Source organism: Sturnira hondurensis, unplaced genomic scaffold (genome assembly GCF_014824575.4).
Source record: "Sturnira hondurensis isolate 20B ecotype Veracruz unplaced genomic scaffold, ASM1482457v3 Scaffold0007401, whole genome shotgun sequence".
Taxonomy (NCBI): Eukaryota; Metazoa; Chordata; class Mammalia; order Chiroptera; family Phyllostomidae; genus Sturnira; species Sturnira hondurensis.
Genome location: NW_028080032.1, coordinates 7,710,565 through 7,731,216, shown reverse-complemented (window position 1 = coordinate 7,731,216; position 20,652 = coordinate 7,710,565). Strand labels below are relative to the sequence as shown.

Here is a 20,652-nt window from a genome sequence, read left to right as displayed (position 1 = left end):
AAGGAGAGAAATATCAATGTATGGTTGCCTCTCATGAGTCCCCTGCTGGGAACTGGCCTGCAACCCAGGCATGTGCCCTGACTGGGAACCGAACCACGATCGTGTGGTTTGCAGGCCCGCACTCAATCCACTGAGCTACGCCGGCCAGGGCTTGGGGGGTTATTTTTTAAATCCTCATCTAAGGATATCTTTCACTGCTTTGAGAGAGAGAGACAGACAGACAGACAGAAAGAAAGAAATATTGATCAGTTGCCTCCCATACGTGCCCTGACTAGGGACTGAACCTGCAACCTTCTTTCTGGTGCAGGGGATGGCGCTTCAACCAACTGAGCAACCCAGCCAGGACCCCCGTGTTCCTTTTAGCCTTTGCCCCTGACGCTCAGGAAAAGGGCCCTATGGGGATAGGGACTGGGGCAGAGGCTGGGAGTCAGCCTGGAGGGTGGGAGGGTCCATCAGTGGGCCTCTTACCCTGGCCTCCGCATTCCACGCCCTGCCTGTGAACAGCTTCACGATCTACATAGTTTTTCCTGGGTCCTTGTTGGGTTTCCCCAGGACGAGGGGATGGGAAGGAGACAAAAACATCTTCAGCTGTTGGAACAGGGTGACAGAGCAGGGCCCCATGTTCCTCCCACAGACGCTGGTTCTCCTAGGTCTCACGCCCAGGCAACACCAGCAAATCCTAAAGGGGGAAGCTACACGGCGTACGAGGGCCTTGGGACGCTGAGGGGGCTCAAGGCCCTTGGGCAGGGTACTCACGTGGATGTTCCTGATCTCCTGCTGGGTCAGCATCCCCCTGGTCTTCAGGGCTTTCCTCTGAGGCTTCTGTGTAGAGAAGGAGGGAGGGGTCAGGTCCCAACAGAGCTGAGGGAGCACTTGGGCAGGGCAGGTGGGGGCTCAAGGGGCCAGTTACAGGACTCAGGTCCCAGCGGAGGGGAAAGCAAGCGCGGCCGTGGCCTGGACACAACATCCTGCCTGTCTGCCCCTTGAGAAGACACTTTCCCATGGCAGGGCCTTGTGTGCTGGGAGCAGTAGCAGAGGAAGGGCAGTGTTTCTGCAAATAGGCACGTTCCTGCCTGTGCAGATTCTCAGCACTAAGGCCCACCAGTGACGGACATGTAGACAAAAGGACGAGGTCCCATCGTCAAGCACCACCTGGTTTATCGGGTAAGTCTGAGAAAGACACAGCCGACAGGTAGCCATTCCTCAGTATAAAAGACAGGTCCCAAATGAGCTCCTCCAAAGGCCCCAGGCCCTGGCCAACTCCATTTCCAGAGCTCTAGGGTGACCCCCCACACTGTGCTAAGAGGCTCGCACCGAAGCTTGCAGTGTCCTGAAGAATTTTACCTCCAGTCTGGTTTTTTTGGTGGTTGTGGTTGCGGTATTGCGCCAAAGGAGCTCAGTGAATCTAGGGCAAGGCACTCTTCCCCTGCACCTGTCCCTAGGGCCCAGGGTCACTGCTATGCATGCCTGGAGTCCTGGATTGCAAAAGGCTGTAAATATATCTTTGTTGTTCATTCCTTTCCAGAGAGAAAGCCCAAGAACTGGAGATTCTGGGCTCAGAACCTCTGAGAGTCTCTGCAGGAGACCCTCTGAATTAGTTCAGCTAGGGAATGGCCAGCTTGACCCAGGGTCCACGTGGACCTACTGGGTTTCACCCACCACAGAGCTCCAGCCTGCCTTTGGAAGAAAAACTGGAAATGGCTGCGGGAACAAGCCAGCCTTGAGTCTGCCCCAGGTGGCTGCCCCCACTCTCTAAGGGTCCCTGAAAATGCTGGCTGAGCTCGAGGGTAGAGCATGGGGCAGGCACCAGGGAGGGGCTTCTGCTTTAAGGCCAGCAGCAGCCCTGAGGTGCGTTAGTCACATTTGTGCCGGGTTTGTCTGGGCTTCAAAAACCACCTGCTTCGCTGACTGCCGCAGCCAGTCCTTGACGCTGTCTTCCTTCAGGGAGCAGCCGATGAACACGAGGTAGCACTCCTGCCCGCTGCCGTCCTGAGGTGTGCCTCGGGAGCCGGGTGGTGGCGTGGGCCCCTCCAAGACTGGCACGATGCTCAAGGAATTGGCCAGAGTGTTGTGGCAGACCTCCATGGTCTTCTCTGAGTCTGCAAGGAGAACACAGGTGGGTCCCAGGGACAATGGCCCAAAAGGATACAGCTACACTGAGAACTGACACAGGGCTGACAGTTGGGGACAGGTTCATGAGATGTGCAGAGCGGACGTGATCACTGGCGAGCCAGAGAGGGTGAAGTGAGAGAGGGAGGAGCAGTGTAAGTTTCTAGGTTGGCTGACTCAGTGATCAGATGGACACGGTTAACCCGGAAGGGGACTGTAAGAGAGAAGGTCGGGGTACCCCTAAAAGGCAGGATGAGAACGGGATCCAAGACAGAGAGAGGTTAACCTGAACAAGAAAAGAGTTGACAATAGGTATACATAAAGAAGAGAGGGAGCTTATGATGGGGGGGAGAGAAGATGAAGGCACTAAGACCTCCGATGCAGGTGGGAGCTTGTCTGTTGGTGCCTGAGGGAAGAGACTGCACAGAGGGCCGAAGTTTCAGACTCAGTAGTGCCAATTAGGCCAATGGTATAGGTTAAGGACCTTGAGTCTATGGCCATACCACTCTGAACGCACCCGATCTCGTCTGATCTTGGAAGCTCAGCAGGGTTGGGCCTGGTTAGTACTTGGACGGGAGGTTAAGGACCTTGAGAGATTCTTTTTCACAGTTTATATTATCTAATTCTTCCATATGAACACCCGGGTGGTTCCATGCTTGCAACTCTCGGTGGCTCCCTATAGCAGACACTGGTGGTTGCCTACCCAGCACCCCCTCTTCCTCCAACACCAGTTCCCCATTTGTCACGAGTCCCGGAAGGCATGGTAGCTCAATCCTGGCCAATGAGAACAGACATCTGCTGTAGAACTGGGGGGAGGCACTTCAGCGAGGGCGTCTGCACTGATAAAGACGCCCCACGAAGAGCCTGCCCCTCCGCCAGCTGGATGTTGTGCTGGCTCTGATACTCGGACCTACAGCGCTACCTGGCCACCCCGAGGGCTGGGTACCTGAGGACATCCTGACACCAAGAGTAGAAGATCACAGAGCCACACATTACCTAGGTCCTTGGTGGCCTTGCTATGGGGCCCGGACTCTTGGCTTCCTATTATGTAGCTAACCCCAGCTAGTGGAGTTGGGGTTTTCTGTAATAAGAGCCAAAGACACCCCAATGGACGCAATCCCTCCCTCGCCCTGGACCCCAGCCACATAAACCCTGCTTGGTTCCTGACGTGTGCCCTGTTTGCCTTGGGTCCATAGCACACGCTGTGCCTCTTCTCTGGAACAGTCTCCCTTTCCTCAATGCTGCGCTGGGAAACTCCTTCTTGTTTTGCCGCCTTCCCTGACCCCCAGCCCAGGAAAGACAGACTTCAGGTCCCAGGGGCTCTAGAGGTCTGAGGCTGGTAGACAGGCCTACTGGACAGAAGGGAGAAGGCAAGTGACTGACAGAAACAGATCGGGAGCCGGAGAGCTCAGCGTCAGGGCAGCTCCTGGTGATAAGTCTAGAAAGAAGCCATGGATGTGGTTTGTGTCTCTGAAACAAGGAAGTTAAGGAGCTGTGAGGAGAGGCCCTGGGCAGACCATCCAGGGGAAGAAGGACAGACAGATCCTCCACTGTAGAGCAGAAGGACCCAAGAAAGGAGGGCCCTTGGCTGAGAGGGGCGACTGGAAGAGGCCAATGGCGTGAGGCCCACGGGGGAGGGTTTCTGATAGAAAGCCTGAGCGGTATCAGTGGTCTGCAGAAGACCAGTGGAGGCTATGAACTCCACAGTGCGGGGCTCCCAAATCCAACCCCCCAGTTACCTGAAAACTTCACTTTGCCCAGGATGTGGTAGATGTTTCCAGAGAAGGGACTTGGCTTGATGGAAGACTGAATTGCTGGTGGAGGAAGAGAACAGACTTGTCACCTGCCCTGGGGTAGAGGCCAACTTCAGGGTGGCGCAGCTGGGAGGGTTAGGGACTGGGGCAGGTGTCTTACTCTAGGGCCCGGGGTTCATGGATTCTCTCCCCAACCCCCACCCCCCAGTGGCTCTGCCATTGTTTCCAGGGTGGGAGGTTCCTGCGTTCTCAAATCCCTCTGCCTGTTTGCGGAACCAAGTGGAGTGGAAAAGAGACAGCACACGGAATACTAACATCAAAAAGGTGCCAGGAAGCAGGTGTTAGCTACTCAACTCCGGCTTTCCTTCAGCGCGGTCTGGGACGCAGCCCAGCCGAGGCTTACCTTTACATTTGGCCACAAAGCGAGTCTTCTCCAAGGGACGACCAAACCACACGCAGATCTGAACCATTAGCGGAAAGACTGATCCAGGATCAAATTTACCTTCGTACCTTTAAAAGTTTTAAAAAACATTTTAAGTACAAGTAATTGGGGCCTTGAGTGCTACATATTCCTCTGAAATGAACCACATACCATTCACCCTATACTATTTGAATTCTCTCTTGTAGGCAGTTTTGTATATAAGACATTTAAATGTATACATGTCTCTTTCATCCTCAGATTAGGAACAGTGGCTGCCTCAGTAGAACAGGGGGCTTTATCTCCACCAGACTGGCACTCTCCTGAGGTCAAAGACCCCTCCCACCTCTGAAGCCTGCAATGCCCCACCTGAGCCTGGGGGTCCTTCCTGTCCTTCCGGGTATCCTTGGAGCTCTTCCTCAGAATGCCCTCCCGCTGTTTCCAGGGCTCCAACCATGCCCCGCCATTGTCTAGGGCAGCTAACAGACTGTGTATTTGGTTGTGTACACTCTCTCTAGAAGGACCTAAGGCCCGGGTGTCTCTGCACTATTTTCTCAGTTCCGAGTCCAGCAGACACGATGCTTGCCACGGCCTCATTAGGATTATGGCCACATTCAGAGCATTAAAAAAGCTTAACTTTTTATTATGGGAAATTTCAAACATACACAAAGAGAGAAGAGTAGCATAATAAACCCCCATTATCTAGCTTCCAAGGGGATGAAACTGTCATTTCTTCTTCTGAATTACTGACATCACTTTTCATTTCTGAATATTACTGACATGGAACTGTTACCACGGTTGCTAGCTGCACCTGATCCTAAGTGAAGTGTCCACAACTCTATGGATGAGGTTATTTTTCTCCAACAGCTAAACTCAACTTTCAAATATTAACCCTTTGCTACACTTGATGCAAACATTTCCCTCCGATTTACTGTATTTTCTCACTAGTTTCCTTTGTTTTAAGACAGCACTGCAGTGTTGAATTTTATATTGTTGGAAGCATTTTACTTTTTGTGATTTCTTAAAGTCAGGTGGTGGCATAACATTTTTACGAGACTGGCATGTGCTTTCTCCCCTCCCCTGACCCAAATCTGGAGACCATGGGTTTCTCTGGCTTCTGTGCTCTGGGCCCGAATCCTCAGGGGAATCTGGAGGGGCTGAGGGAGAGCACAAGGTTTCTTCCCAGATCGGAAGCTCTTCCACCAGGAAGGTGGGCGCGAGGCTGAGGAGAACAGACAAGGCTGCGGAAGGGGGAAGGCTGAGAATCTGCACAGCACAGAACGGGCCCGTCCTGGAGCAAACGCCCATTCACGTGAGGTGGGGGCCTGACCCGCCGACCCAAGGAGAGGAGCAATGTACAGAGATGAGCAGGAGTCTAACGGCTGCCACCTTGTTAAAAGACTAAATTATTCCTGAGCCCAAGGAAGGATTTAAGGGCCCCCCATCTCTGATTTGCTACAAGGACTGATTTTCCTGTCAAAGGGAAGATTTCAGACCAGACTCACTGAGCCTTCTAATGAAGCCCTCACACCTAGGTCTCTCCTGACCAGCGTGCCTCCAGCAGAGTCTGTTCCTGAGCTGCGTTCACGTGCCCACAGTGAGTCGGGGGGTGCAGGAGGGCTGCTTCTCTAGGCAGCAGGTGCAGCCAGCAGGAGCCTCAGGCCCAGGCCCATAGGTGTGGGCGGCAAACGGGTCAGGATCTGCAGCCACCGGAGGGTTTCACCCCGAAAGCTCCCTCTGTTTCTCTTTAGCTAAGCTACAATTGTCTTGTTCAAGCAAAAGGGATGAGCTACTTACCTACTGTTTAAGTAAGTACGATGTGACTCCAATCAAGTATGATATGACTGAACGACTACATTTTACATTTTGTTTAATTTTCAGTCATGTACATTGTATTCAATAGCCGAATGTGGCTAGGGGTTACCATACTGGAGTGCACAGTCTCAGAACAGTGTGTCAGTGCCCGCAAGCTGCTGGTATTAGTGTGACTACAGTGCGCCTGGCAGTCTCTTCCCTCTCTTCTCCCCTCTGGAGGAGAGGTTCACGGGCTGCGCGGCTGCCAGCAGAGAAGTGTCCTTTCCCGGGCCCCACCAGCAGAGAAGCCACCTGTGGGGTGGGAACCTTAGAGGACAGACTGTCTTCTCAGGAGCGACTCTCTCACCTGGGAAGGCTATGACTCCTTGGTTCTGTGCCAGCCACCTCAGCCTCGCTAGAGGTTGTGCCTGGCGCCCACAGGATGTCTCGCTAACTCTCAACGTCCAGCAAGGCTCCCAACGTGGAGGCCAAGATGGAAGGCACTGGGCTCCAGGAAAAGCCAGCAGCTGCCGGGACATGGCAAGTTGTTCCAGCTGCCACTGTCACCCTCGGAGAGCACACCTGGTATTTTTCTCTGCCTCTTTTTTGTCTTGTTTTGTTTTCTGTAAATAAATTAATCATTGGGTTTACAAAGACATTGTAGCTACTTTGCAATGATAATACTTGCCAGCCAGGGTACAGTAAATATCGAGATCGCAGCATCTGAGGACTTGAAAAACTGTTTTCGGACAGAATCAGCTCAATGTCTTCATTCCTTTGAAAACAGGAATACAGGAAACAGAGTAATTAGGACTATCAATATTAACTGTACATTCTGCTCTTTTCCCCGCTGTCCACATACACAATGAACAAGGACTGTCCAGAAAAACTTTCTTTTGTTTTTTTAGATTCAGTTATTGATTGATATGTAGTTATTGCTATTTTATTGTTCATATTTTTTATCTTGTTTCCCCTCCTTCTTAAAGAAGACCCTTTAACATTGCATATAATACTGCTTTGGTGATAATGAACTCCTTCAGCTTTTTCTTGTCTGGGAAGTTCCTTATAGGAGGCCTGTCTGGAAAAAGTCCAGCCATTGCTAATATAATGAGAAGGGTTTGCGTGACATCGATGTAACCTGGCAGCCAGGAGAGAGGACTGGAATGCACATGTGTGAACGATGACTTCACTGTACTCGTCAGTGGGGGCAGTAGATGCTGTTGAGTGAACATGTGTACTGTGTGGTGGGCACATTCAAAATGATCGAGTAGAGCAATGAATCTGCATCAAATTTTGTGTTAAGCTTAAACAAACTATTCAGATGATTCAGAAGGCCTCAGCTATGGGCAAATGGTGATTGGCTGCATCAGCACGACAACATGTCTGCTCATGCATCACGTCTCGTGCAGAGTTTTTTGGTAAAACATCACATCATCCAGGTGACTCAGCCCTTCTGCAGCCTAGATTTGGTGCCCTGTGATGTCTGGCTTTTCCCCAAACTAAAATCAACTTTGAAAGAAAAGAGATTTCAGACTGTCAGTGAGATTCAGGAAAATATGATGGGGCAGCTGACAGTGATTGGGAGAACTGTGTGAGGTCCCAAGGAGCCTATTTTGAAAGGGACTGAGGCATCACTGTCCTATGTGCAATGTTTTTTTTTTTTAAGATTTTATTTACTTATCTTTAGAGGAGAAGGGAAGGAGAGAGGGAGGGAAATATCAATGCATGGTTGCCTTTCGTGAGTCCCCTGCTGGGAACTGGCCTGCAACCCAGGCATGTGCCCTGACTGGGAATCGAACCACAATCCTCTGAGCAATCAATCCACTGAGCTACACTAGCCAGGGCTGCAGTGTTTTTTTTTATATCTTGTATCTTCTTCAATAGATGTCTCTATTTTCATATTACATGGCTGGGTACCTTCTGGACAGACCTTGTAAGCACATATGCATACCTATTTTTTCCTGCTATTTCACCCTGAAATATTTCAGAACACATCTCCTAAGAACAAGGGCACTCTCTTACAGAACCACAACACTACTCTCACACCAGGGATTGAATGTTGTGGACCAGCAGCACAGGTATTGCCTGGGAGCTCATCAGAAATGCAGAACCTAAGGCCCCATTCCAGACCTACTGAATCAGAATGCTCATTTTAGTAAGATCCCCAAGATACTCATATGCACACTAAAAGTTGGAGAAGTAGCCCTGACTGGTGTGGCTCACTGGGTTGGGCAATGTCCTAAAAATCAGAGGGCCGTGGATTTAACTCCTGCTCTGGGCACATGCCTGGGTTGCAGGCCAGGTCCCTAGGAGAGTGTGCAAGAGGCAGCCAAACGATGCTTCTCTCGCACATCAATGCTTCTCTCCTTCTCTGTCTCCCTCTTTCCCCCTTCTGTCTAAAAACAAACAAACAAAAGTGGAAGCTCTGGCTGGTATGGCTCAGTGGATGGAATGCCAGCCTGTGAACCAAAAGGTTATTGGCTGGATTCCAGACAGGGCACATGCCTGGGTTGTGGGCCAGGTCCCCAGTTGGGGAGTGTGAGAGGCATCCGGTAGATGTATCTCTCATGCATCGACATTTCTCTCCCTTTCCCCCCCCTTTCCCTTTCTAAAAATAAATAAGATCGTTTTTAAAAAGTTAGAGAAATATTGATTTAGTATACATCCATTTTCAAATTTCCCCTTTTGGGGGGGTGAAGGGACCCAGGATCCAATGAAGAATCACTTATCAATTTTACAATCTTTCTTTTCTTTCTAAAAATATTTTATTCACTCATTTCACAAGCTGGTGCTCAGCCCACTGAGCCACACTAGCCAGGGCTACAATCTTTATTTTCCTTTAATCTAGAACAATTCCTCCAACTTTTTTTGTTTCTCATGGTGTTGACATGTTTGAAGAGTACATGGAATGGTCTTGTGCCCCACAACCTGGGTTTGTCTGTTTCCTCGTGATTAGGTTCAATTAAACATTTTTGGCAAGATGAATACCCAGGTGATCTTGTGTCCTTCCCACAGCATCACCTGAGGCGGCACGTGACGGCATTACTGAGTTTAACCTTTTGGTCAATGTCATGTCTACAGGACCCTGCTCCCCACCGCTGGGAATGCACTTTCCCTCTTTGTAAGCAGTAAGTAGTCTGTGGAGTGATTCTGAGACTAGCAAACATCCTTTTCCTCAAGAATCTGTCGCTCACTGCTTTTTCTATCCATTGATGATTCCTGCCTAAATCAAATATGATGCTAAAGCTTACAAGATGGTGACTTTCTGGTTCTAGAAATCCTCGTTTATTTGTTAACATTTTTCTGTTAAAAAAGATTCACTGTCCGCCCTTCCCCATTTTGTTAGTATCACCATAGACTCATTTTATTCCATATACTCTAATCCATTATTCTCTTATGCTCAAGTTGTCCCAAATTTGGCTAGTGAGAGCTTCTTAAGCTAGCTCCCACATCCTTTTAACATATTTACACTAACCTTCTGTTTTCTGGCATAAAATGTTCCAGGTTCACCTCGTACTTCCCCTGCCCAAGACCTGCAGTCAGCCAGCTCTCCAAGGAGCCCTGACAACTTCCAGTGGATGGTGCATAGAAGCCAACATCTAGGGATAGGGGTGTTGACCGCCACTGTGGTGTTAGTGTTTCTGGTCCCCTTCAATGGAGAGAGCTCGTAAATACACATTTTTTGAAGTAACAAATTTACTTTGAGTCCCCACCAAATTCAAATCCAACACTTGCAGGGTTTTCCTCACCTTTCCCATTTCATATTTATGATCTCCCTTCTCTAATCAGGTGGATGCCGTTTGAAATCCAGATTCCAACACAGAAGATTATGTACAAAAGTTACCTGTGTTAATTATGGTGTGTGTGTGGTTATTACTTCAACATGCAGGTAGATTCACTTTCTGTTTGTATTTAGATTTTCCCCTCCTTGTTGATTTAATTTTTGAATATGTAAAGTATCTGCATTGCTGGAAAGTCAAACTATATAAAAATACACACCTTTTAGTACCCTTACTGAGCAAACAAAACTGCTACACAACTGGTTTTTCTCTCTCTCACACACACACACAATCACCAATTCTCTTCTTTTAATTTTTAATGTGAACCCAAGTCCATGAAGTAAAAATGTAATTTCTCTTTGTCCCTCATCCCATTTTTCTTACATGGTAACCCAGGAACTTTGAGAAATTCTTGACTTCCATTCCTTAATGAATGAAAATGCAAAGGCATCAAACTGAAATATTTAACATTACAGGATCTTGCCACCTAAGGTCCTCTTGGTGGTTTACGCAGCATCAAAAGCGCGTCCATAAGTGCTCAGGTCTTTGCTACAGTGAAAAGACCCTGTGGCACGTTGCCAGAGGGTGTCTGCTGTGTCTGAGAAAGCATCTGCTCTGCAGGGTGAAGTGCACTTGGTAGCTTTACCTGGTGACAATCCCATTTTCTGCAAGAATGAAGGCTGCGGTGGGATTGGCAGCCCGGACGAGGTTCTGCAGCCGCACAAGGTGAGGGTCCCTCTGCTCCGAGGTGTGACTGGTGAACACCACATTACTCACCAGGCCTGGGGAACAAAACCAAGAATCGTTCAGCCTTCAGAGTCCTGAGTGGGGCTGAGGGTTCACACAGAAGTGGGCCCTTGCTCTCTCTCGATCGTCTCTTCCAGTGCCCCTTTGTACAGACACCCCTGACCCCCAACACCAACAGACACGGCCATCATTCTGTTCCCCTTTCTGCCACTGCCACCTCTTGCAGTGAATGGCCTCAGCACTGTAGCTGCCTCACCTCCTATCTTCTCAATTCTGCTTTCCAGCTGAGACCCTGAGCTTCTTCACCAAAGGGCCCTTCCCGCATCTCCTGTACCTAACCCCCTCAGGAACTGGTGCCAATGACCTTCACCAGTTCAGACCACGGACATTTACCAGACACTAACCATAGGTCAGGTGCTAACCAGTAGGTTCTCGGAGCACACAGTAAAGAAGCAGTCACACACACAACCCGCAATTGTGAGGTAAGTGCTAACACAGACAATCACACAATGAGGAAGAGTGTGGCTCATGTGATGAGAGGTCGTAGAGTTGGCCACGACCACTCCAAACCTTTCTGTGGAAGTATACAAGTAAAATCTGCAACTCCAAAGAGAACCTGAACATCAGGGAAGTTAACACATCCCACCACGCCAACAGAATTGTATCTTTTCCATACTTATTCCTATTTTTAAATAATTATGATCACAGCATATATACCATTTCTGCTATGAAGAACATTTGCATTTTTACTATTCAACCATTTTATTAACATTTTAATATTGTGAAAATTTCAAACATACAGAAATAGAAAAAGCAGTATAATGAATTCCCATGTGTCCATCACCAGACTTCAAGAATTATCAGCACAGACCTGGCTGATGTGGCTCAGTGGATTCAGCACCGGCCTGAGAACCACAGGGTCGTTGGTTTGATTCCCTGTCAGGGCACATGCCCAGGTTGCCAGCCAGGCCCCCAGTGCGGGTCGTGCGAGGGGCAACCACACATTGATGTTTCTCTCCCTCTCCTTCTCCCTCCCTTCCTCTCTGTCTAAAAATAAAATAAATAAAATCTTAAAAAAATAAAATTAAAAATATGAAACCTAAGTTACTATTTCTTATAATATAGTCACCTTTAGACAATGTCTATTGCTTTTTAATATAATAGGTGGGGAAGCTGGTATATCCTTAAATTCTTCCCACTTCTCCACCATCAGACACTGTGGTTGGTTACATTAGTAATGTTACTTCCTCTAGCGGATGCTTTCACATCTTTAAAGAGGATAACTCTTTGCAACTTCATTTAACAACTTTAGACTTCTCTGACCTACCACTTTGGAGGATGTAAAGAGACTATCTCCCCCTGCCCCGTAACTTTTTGTTCAATATAATTTCATTTATAGGTTTCTGACACTTGTGTTCTAATAGAATTCTCACAGGTGTTATCATTAATTCCGTATCTAAAAAGGTTCAGCCCTGGCTGGTGCGGCTCAGTGGATTGAGTGCCAGCCTGCAAACCAAAGGGTCTCTGGGTTGATTCCCAGGCGCATGCCTGGGTTGAGGGCCAGGTCGCCACTTGGGGGCACATGAAAGACAACCACATGTTGATATTTCTCTCCCTTTCTTTCTCTTTCCCTTCCTCTCTCTAAAAATAAATTTAAAAAATCTTTTTTTTTAAGATTTTATTTATTTATCTTTAGAGAGGAAGGGAAGGAGAGAAGGAGAGAAAATATCAATGTATGGTTGCCTCTCATGCGTCCCCCACTGGGAACTGGCCTGCAACCCTTTGGCTCACAGGCCCGCGCTCAATCCACTGAGCTACAGCAGCCAGGGCAAATTTTTAAAAATCTTTAAAAAGTTATAGTATGGATTGTAGAGCCAGGCAAATCTGAATTTGAATTTGGAGCTCCACTAATTACTAATGAATGAGTCGACAGGCACATTGTTCAACTTTCCTCCCCTGTTAGATGGAAACAGTAACGTGTACCCCCAGATTATCAGGAAATGTTCACACAGGGCCTACAGGTAGTGAGAACTCATTAAGTGAAACCTAGCCCCGCCCACCCCCACCACCGTCACTGTCAACCAAGCACCAGCCTGAGATGGGACTTCTACAGAAACCACATAAACCAGCCTCATATGCCAGCAGGAAGCTGAGTCATGCGACTTCCACCAGCCTAGGCTGCCGAGTCCATGGTTCGGATGAGCAGCCATCACCAGTTCAAGGCAACTTCTAGGAACCCTGGCCCCTGCTTCTGGTCTGAAGCAGAAGCTTGTGATACTTTTTTCCTGTCCCCACTCACACTTATGAGAAGTGTCCCAAAATGCTAAGGACTGAATCTAGCTTCACACATCACCGGGATGCATTCCACTCGTGACCAGGGAAGAGGGATTGGGAGCTTCACACCAATGGTCGAGTTATCACAGTGGGGAAAGAGCAGGCACAAAGCCTGCGTACGCAGTGGGCCTGGGGCCGCAGGTGTTGGGAATCAGTGCTCACCTGCGGAGCGTGCAGCCTGCTCCTAGGTGCTTACAGGCCAGTGTGGGATCTGCTGGTTCCTCGGTTCTGAGACCCGGGTCCTACTCTTTGGTGTTTCACTCAAGGTAAGTCAAATTTAGGCTCTGCCTCCTCCTCTGGTCACTTGGTAGAAGGCACACTGGCTGCCCAGCTCCTCAAACCTGGGCTTCTGTGGAGGCCCCGAGCCCTCCTCTTGGCCTGGTGAGTGTCAAACGGCCCCTGGATCCATCGTCCGCCCGGGGCCCCTGCTACCACTGACCTAGTTCGGACCAGCACTCTCTTCACTGGGTCACCGCGCCTTCTCCCCACTTCAGCCTTCCTTTGGTGCAGATGATTCTTCCTACTGTAGTCAGACTAACCTTTCAAAACCGTAAATGTTATTATTCACTTTTCCACTTAAAATACCTCAATGCAGTCCAATGACTTGGGCTACACCTTCACTTCTTGGCCTGACCCAGGTGCCATGCTGCACGTCCTCAGCGCCCTGAGCGCACTCTGGGCACCAGGCCCTTTGCGCTTGCTGTTCCCTTGGCTGAGACCATCTCTCCCCTCCCTTTGGCTGCCCCAGCTCTTCACTCATGAATAGATCATTTGAACAGCACCTCTTCCAGGAGCCTTCCCCAACCCCCCAGGGCCGGGTTAGAGCAGGCACCGGGCAAGGACGTGCCGAGTAAATGAACCGGGTGAGAAAAGACACGCGCCACCTGACGGTGGAGGGCAGCGGGACTAGCAGCTCTGCTGTGGGCATTTCCCACACGAGAGTCTGAGTTTCTCATCCTCACTGGTTTACACATATTTTTGGTATAAAGTACAAAAAGGTAGTCAGTACAAAGTTTCTTTCTCCCTCCTCTCCTGCACCCAGATCCTCACCTAGCGTTCCTCCCCTGGAGCAAGCATTGAAACCCAGTCTCGGGTGTGCGACCTCAGACGGTCCATGCATACACCAGTATGTGGCAATATACAGAACCACATGTTTAAAAAACCTCTACTGTCAAGGTCTCCATGTAAGACTTTGTTTTGGTAACAGTACATGATTAGACATTCAAATGGAGAATCTATTAACATTTTCTAAAAAGATTTTATTTATTTTTAGAGAGAGGGGAAGGGAGGGAGAAAAAGAAGAAGAGAAACATCAAATGGTTGCTTTCTACACGCCCCCAACTGGGGTCCTGGCCCAAAACTCAGGCATGTGCCCTGACCGGGAATTGAACCAGCAACCTTTTGGTTCACAAGCTGATGCTCAATCCACTGAGCCACACCAGCTGGGGCAGGATTTTGTTTATTCCATTTAAAAAGGTTCCTCATGTGCCCTTTCTGTTCAGAAGCTTTAACACTGAGACGGACCACCTTCAAACAAAGTGTCAGGGAAACCTCCCAACGAAGGTGACGCTGGCGGTGCCTGTGTGCCCGTTCCCATTTAGGAAGGTCACTCTGGAGGCTGAAGGAGAGACAGGAAGGACAGCCTGGTGAGCCTGATGCCAGAACCCCATGTCCTGGTCCAGCCACAGGAAGTCACTGGGGCCTCTGGAAACTGAGCGAGGCAAGGTGAGGAGGCCAGACTCAGAAGGTGGCCCAGTGGGGAAGCCGGCAGGCTTCTAGAAGGCTCAGCACATTCCACAGAGAGCAGGCATGGGAGCCGGATCCTGTAAGAGGCCCATGTGACTCCCAAGGGTGGAAGACAAGAATCGCTGTGGTGCATCTTGCAGTGAGGGGCCAGGAAAGGCTGAGTAAAGACCTACAAAGTCCTACGACTCTGTTTAGCACCTTCCTGGGCAAAAGAAACTGGAGTGGGACTAGCGCAAACACGCCAACCAGGGTAGTATACAAACACAGGCCTGGCCTGGCCAGGAAAGGGTGAGACACCTTGCCCAAAGTAGCGTTTGTCTCACAAATACCGTGTAGACAAACCTTCTGGGCTTGGGATTTTAGGTCAAGAACTGGACATAGAAAAGGGGCTTTGCTCTACAGAGAAACAAGCAAAAGGATTATGCCCAGCATTCCTTAGGCCAGCTATGCAAACTGCCACCTGCCAAGAGGAAATGCCGTCCGTGAGGCAGGTACGGCAGTTATCTGGAGCACAGGGTGAAGAGGCCACGCCGGGCGCGTTCAGTTTGCTTGGGCAGGAGGCTCCTTCTGCTTTGGATCCAGGAGTGCACGCACAGACTTGGCCAAGGTCTCACCAGTCTGGCCCACTCCAGGCCACACACATCTCTGGGGTCTGTCTGACTATCCTAATCTGGGCTGAAGGGTCCCAGCAGCCCGGGAGAAAACATTCCACCTACCCATAGATCCTTTTAAAAGCGTGACAGTAAAACGTCTCTGCTCTGCGTTCAAACCAGCGTCATAGTGAGCCTGGCTAGCTCTTTAAGCACTGAGATTATTTCTTAATGCTAGTATGTCCGTAATACACATTATCTCGGGGATGTAATATAGTCCTTCTCTCATTGTAAAATAATCCGTGGTTGTAAGAGCAACAAATCAGGGAGCCTGAATCATTGTTTTTACAGGCAAAGGGCAGCAATACACTCCCTTGGGACAAGAAGTGTTCGCCCACTAATGTCGGATCCTACCCTCCACTCAGGAGAAAAACACAATTACCCTTAAACAACTTTGGGGTTAGGGACATTATAGTAAAAAATCTGCATATAACTTTTGATTCCGCCAAAACTTAACTCCTAATAGCCTATTGTTTACTGGAAGCATTATCAATAACAGTTGATTAACATGTATTTTGTATGTTGTATGTATTATATACTGTATTCTGACAAAGTAAGCTAGAGACAAAAAATGTTATTAAAAATCATAGAGGAGAAAATACACTTACAGTATTTATTGAAAAAATCTGCATACAGACAGACCTATGAAGTTCAAACTGTGTTGTTCAGTAGTCAACTGTACTGGCCTTTTATCTCTTCCCTCCCCAGGCAGCCCATGCCCACAGGGAGCCAGGTCAGGCCAGTCCACAGGGCCCCTGGGCCCAGACGAAAGGGGAAGGTATTTATCAAGGCACTGTCAGCCATGAGCCCCTTGGAGTTCAGAAAAACAGCACATACGGCTTCAAGTCAACTGCCCATGTCTGACCACATCCCTAGCTTTATACAGGCACAGAATTTGACACGAGTTACCACTGAACACTGAGTTGGGAGGCAGTGTTAGTGAAACAGTCCTACTAAGTACCAGAGAGAATGTGGTCTGCCTTGTAATAGCATTCAGGTTCATGGACAGTGAAGACAGAGCATTTCCCCCAGGCTGTTGGCCAGGGCAGCCCACCCATCTGCATGCTGTACATGCAGAAAAGCAGAGGGGTACTGAGGGAGAAAGTGTCAAGCAGCCAAGGTACACTAGAGTGAAAATAACGTGGCAGACAGGAGCTGACTACAGCCCAGACCCTTGGCTTTGACCATGACCACCAAGTATGTACCTGAGGACCAGACAGCTCTCCTTGGTCATCCCGGGGTCCTGTGTTTTTTCCTACGCTTTCTATTTCAAGGACAGGTACCCCCAACTTTTCCAGTCTCTCAAGCTAAAAACCTAGGAGTCATCCTAGACACCTCCTTTTCCAACCCGTGTCCCACATCTAACCTATCGTCATAGCCCACTGACCCAACCTCCAGAGAATCTCCTTAACCTCTACTGGGGTGGATACTGGGGGTGCGCCCAGGCAACCGCCATTCCACTCTACTTCTGGGGTGCAGTGGCTGGAAGGCCACCGGGCCCTCTAAAGGCTGGACTTGAGACTGCTGGCACATCAGTCCAACACACACATCCCTCCCCCAGCCACCCGGCCTCCACGCTGTGCTGCAGCACCCAGCTCAGTTGCTTCCCGAGACAACAGCCCTGGGTCTCCGGCGCACTCCGTTGTCTCCGCTCCCTGTGGGCTGGCAGCGGGCTCAGCAGGGCAAGGCTGTGCTGGGGACACCGAGTTATTTTCTTCCGTCTGGTTTCTACTTGCTGGGCTGCCTAGGAAGCCCAGAGCCCAGGTCTTCTGACAACAATGCGTGTTTTATCACCACCGCAGGAAATCTGGAATTTATTCTGGGTCTCCAGGCACCACAGCTAATATGATTAAAAAGTGCTTCTTCCAGGGTTGCCACAAGGTAGGACAATGCAAAGTTGAGTGTAATGAATAGGATGGACAGATTTTTCTAAATGTTACCAAGGAGGTATGGAAAATTCCAGTGTACATAGGGGTAATATTAAGGGAGAAAGCCTTACTGAGCCATACTCTGCACTCATAGGGCAGGACAAATGCAAGATATTGATGATCCAGAGACTAGGAATATGTATTCGATCCACTGATATTACCTGGAAGCCCAGCTCAGGAGAGGTGTTGCTACGACAACCTGTCATCATTAAGAGACAAACTCTGAAAGAAACCTGCCTATCAAATATGATAAAGATAAAAGGTGCCAATGTTTTCCTGGGACCAGCTTTGTTTTTGTTTTAGATTTTAGATTGGCAGGTAGGAGCATGAAAAGTCTGTTGCATTGGAACAGAATTTGAAAGGCATGCAAGCAGGGGGTGAACACATCACTTACCTTGTGAACACTGGTCAAGACATTTAGGAAAGAGAAATCTGGGGAGGAAAAAGAAAAATATAATTTAAGATTTGTCATTGGTTACTTCCCACACAACTGTGTGTTTCGCTGATACCTAAAATGAGCTACTACTCAACAGGGCAAGTGACAGGAAGCACTGAGCATTAAGGATAGCCATGGTTATGCAAGAGGTTTTCATAGCTTTGAACCAAAAAGCTTCTTGAGCCAGGAACTCCATAAAAGTCCCTATGTGGCCAACTATTAGAAAGTTGAAGAGGGGATACTAGGGCATGGCCACTCTCTAGACTCTAGGAAACACAGAAAGAGAGCTGGTTTTCTTGTTTTGATTTTTTTTTTGCTTGTTTATTTTTAAAGAGATACTGTCCTCCTAAAGGGAAACTTCAAGGGAAAACAAGGATTACATTCACCTAACTCAGCCAGGGGCGTTCAGGGCCTAAGCTGCCATGCTTCCCCTTGTGTGCACACTCGAACCCTGGTTACCCTTAATCCCATTCCCAACTCTAACAGTGAATGAAAAACAGGAAACTCACTGGGTCAGAACTGAAGCAGGTGAGGGTGAAGGATCCAAAGCACGAGTTAGTTAATAATGGCAGGTCTGTTGGAAGCCCCAAAGAAAAACTCAAGTTCTCTGTACTGTAAAACTCTAAAACGACACAGTGCTCTTCTCAGGGAGAAAGGTACTACGGAGAAGAGCTGCCTTCTATCTGACCGTGGGGCTGGGCGCCATGCAAGCAGTTCACACGCACCGCCTAGTTCTGTCCTCACACCCGCCCTGCACCTTGGGTAGTGAGAGCAGAGAACAGGTCAGGACGGCTGAGCAGTCTGAGCACTTTGCCCAAGGCCTCATGGGAAGCTAGGAGGTGGGAGGGCGTGTGCAGGGACCCAGGTCTGTTTGGCACCACAGAGTTCCTGTGCTGAGATGCTTATCTCACTGGCTTTCGTGCTAAGATGCTTATGAAGCCGTACTTCTGAGTTGTCTCTGGTCTAGCTGGCAGGTTAGATCAACGCTGTTCAGAACACTGGGGGGCTTTCTCGTCTGCAGTTTCCCTGGTGGTGGCAAGTCTTCATTCTTCTCTGACTTTTAACATCCAGACACTCATCACTGGAACCAAACTTGGTGGATGAGTGAGCTAGACAAATACCACTTTTAGGGCTGCTGATCTAGTCTCCTGCCTGACTCCCTCATTGTTTCTAAAGAATTCCAAGGAGGGACCCCTGACCCACTCTGGGGCAAGGTCAAGAGCCCCGGAACATCCACACCAGAGCTTCCCAAGAAAAGGACACGCTGACTCCACTGCACTCACAGTTCACAGAGTGTCCCCCTCCCTCCACAGCAAATATATTCTTAGAAAGTATCTGTCCCCATTAAGTGCTTGTGACTTTAAAGTACATGCCCTTACAGGCCCTTCTTAGCACCCTGCTTGCTTCTCACTGAAATTCACGCCAGAGGCATTTTAGATAAAGTTGGGCGAAGGTTCCCCTCCAGGCATCTTATCCAATCACAGGCTGGATGCTCCTGGTTTAAACCTCTGACCAGAGCTGGGGTCATCAAGCTGCTCCCATTAAGCAGCTGCAAAGAAAATATTCTGGATGCACGGACTCGCATGCACCTATGATTCCCTAAAACTGGAATGGTTTCTCATAACGTGGCATCTGCGGTGTCCTAGTCCTTCAAATTCATATGCTGGCTTCCTTCCCTAAACCAAAGAGGAGTTATCATTGTTTTTTTATAATTTGCATAAAATTGCATTAATTATTTATTATTGCCCTTCCTACCCTGTATCATGATGAATGATGTATATGCCATTGCCGTGGCCTTTGGAAACTTCCTTCATTTTTCTGAGTGGCTCCTTTATGGTAAAGTAGGATAATAAAGAATATGTTTAAGGAGGATTTTGAGGATTTTTATTCCATTTAGAATAAAAAATATGCTTAGGAATAAATTAAACAACAACAACAAAAAGCATAAGACTTCTACACTTAAAACTACAAAACAATGCTGAAGAAAAAGGAAAGACCAAGCCCTGGCCAGGTAGCTTACTTGGCCAGAGCGCTGTTATGACCCAGGTGGGGCACACACAAGAATCAACCAATGAATGTTGCACTGTGAAGTGGGACAACAAACTGATGTTTCTTTCTCTCTCTTTCTCAAATCAGTAAGTAAAAATAAAAAAAAATTAAAGACCCAAATAAATAAAAAGACATATCCACATTCATGGATTGAAGACTTCATTTTTTTAAGTTTATTGTTTTGAGAGAGAGAGAGAGAAGAAAGGTGACAGAGACGGAGAGAGAAAGACAGAGACAGACTCTGACCCCCGCTGAACCACCCACCAATGCACCTTGTTGATTCCCACACGCGCCGGCCAGAGCAGGAGACATCATATTTTAAAGATGGCAGTAATTCTCAATTGGGTCTATAAATTCAACATAGTACCAGTCAAAATCCAAGCTGTCTTTTTTTGCAGAAATTTACAAGCCAATCCTTAAATTCGTACAGAAATACAAGGGACCAGGAATAGCCAAAACAATCTGAAACACAAGAATGACGCTGAAGGACTCCCACTTCTCAATTTCACACCTTACTGCAAAACGGTAATCAAAACCGTGTGACAGGGGCCTATGGAGAGACATACAGATCGATGGAACGTAGTTAAGAATCCAGGATGAAACCTTTACATTTATAGGCAACTGATTTCTGACAAGGGTGCCCAGACAATGGGGAAAGAATAAATCTTTTCAACAAATGGTGCTAGGACAGCTGGATATCCACATGCAAAATGATGAAGCTGGATCCCTACCTCACTCCTTATATAAAATCAACTCAAAATGGAGCACTGACCTAAATGTAAGAGCCAACACTATAAAACACTTACTAGAATATACAGGGGTAAATTTTTGTTACCTTGGATTACACAGTAGTTTTTTAGATATGACACCATAATCACAAGCAACGAAAGAAAAATAAATTCTACTTC

The 20,652-nt window shown here is 48.3% G+C and overlaps 1 protein-coding gene across 2 annotated transcripts in view; it reads right to left on the bottom strand.

The window, feature by feature from the left end:
• The window catches only part of DNAAF9 (dynein axonemal assembly factor 9), a 125,877-nt gene that overhangs the window by 4,139 nt on the left and 101,086 nt on the right, over positions 1-20,652 (bottom strand). For both annotated transcript variants that reach the window (XM_037051742.1, XM_037051743.1), the window contains exons 29-35: positions 17,654-17,691; positions 10,501-10,636; positions 6,764-6,850; positions 4,267-4,373; positions 3,849-3,923; positions 1,897-2,099; positions 757-822 (exon numbers count right to left, since the gene is read on the bottom strand). In XM_037051742.1, the coding sequence (XP_036907637.1) occupies positions 757-822; positions 1,897-2,099; positions 3,849-3,923; positions 4,267-4,373; positions 6,764-6,850; positions 10,501-10,636; positions 17,654-17,691 (712 nt within the window). The remainder of the gene's footprint in view (positions 1-756; positions 823-1,896; positions 2,100-3,848; positions 3,924-4,266; positions 4,374-6,763; positions 6,851-10,500; positions 10,637-17,653; positions 17,692-20,652) is intronic.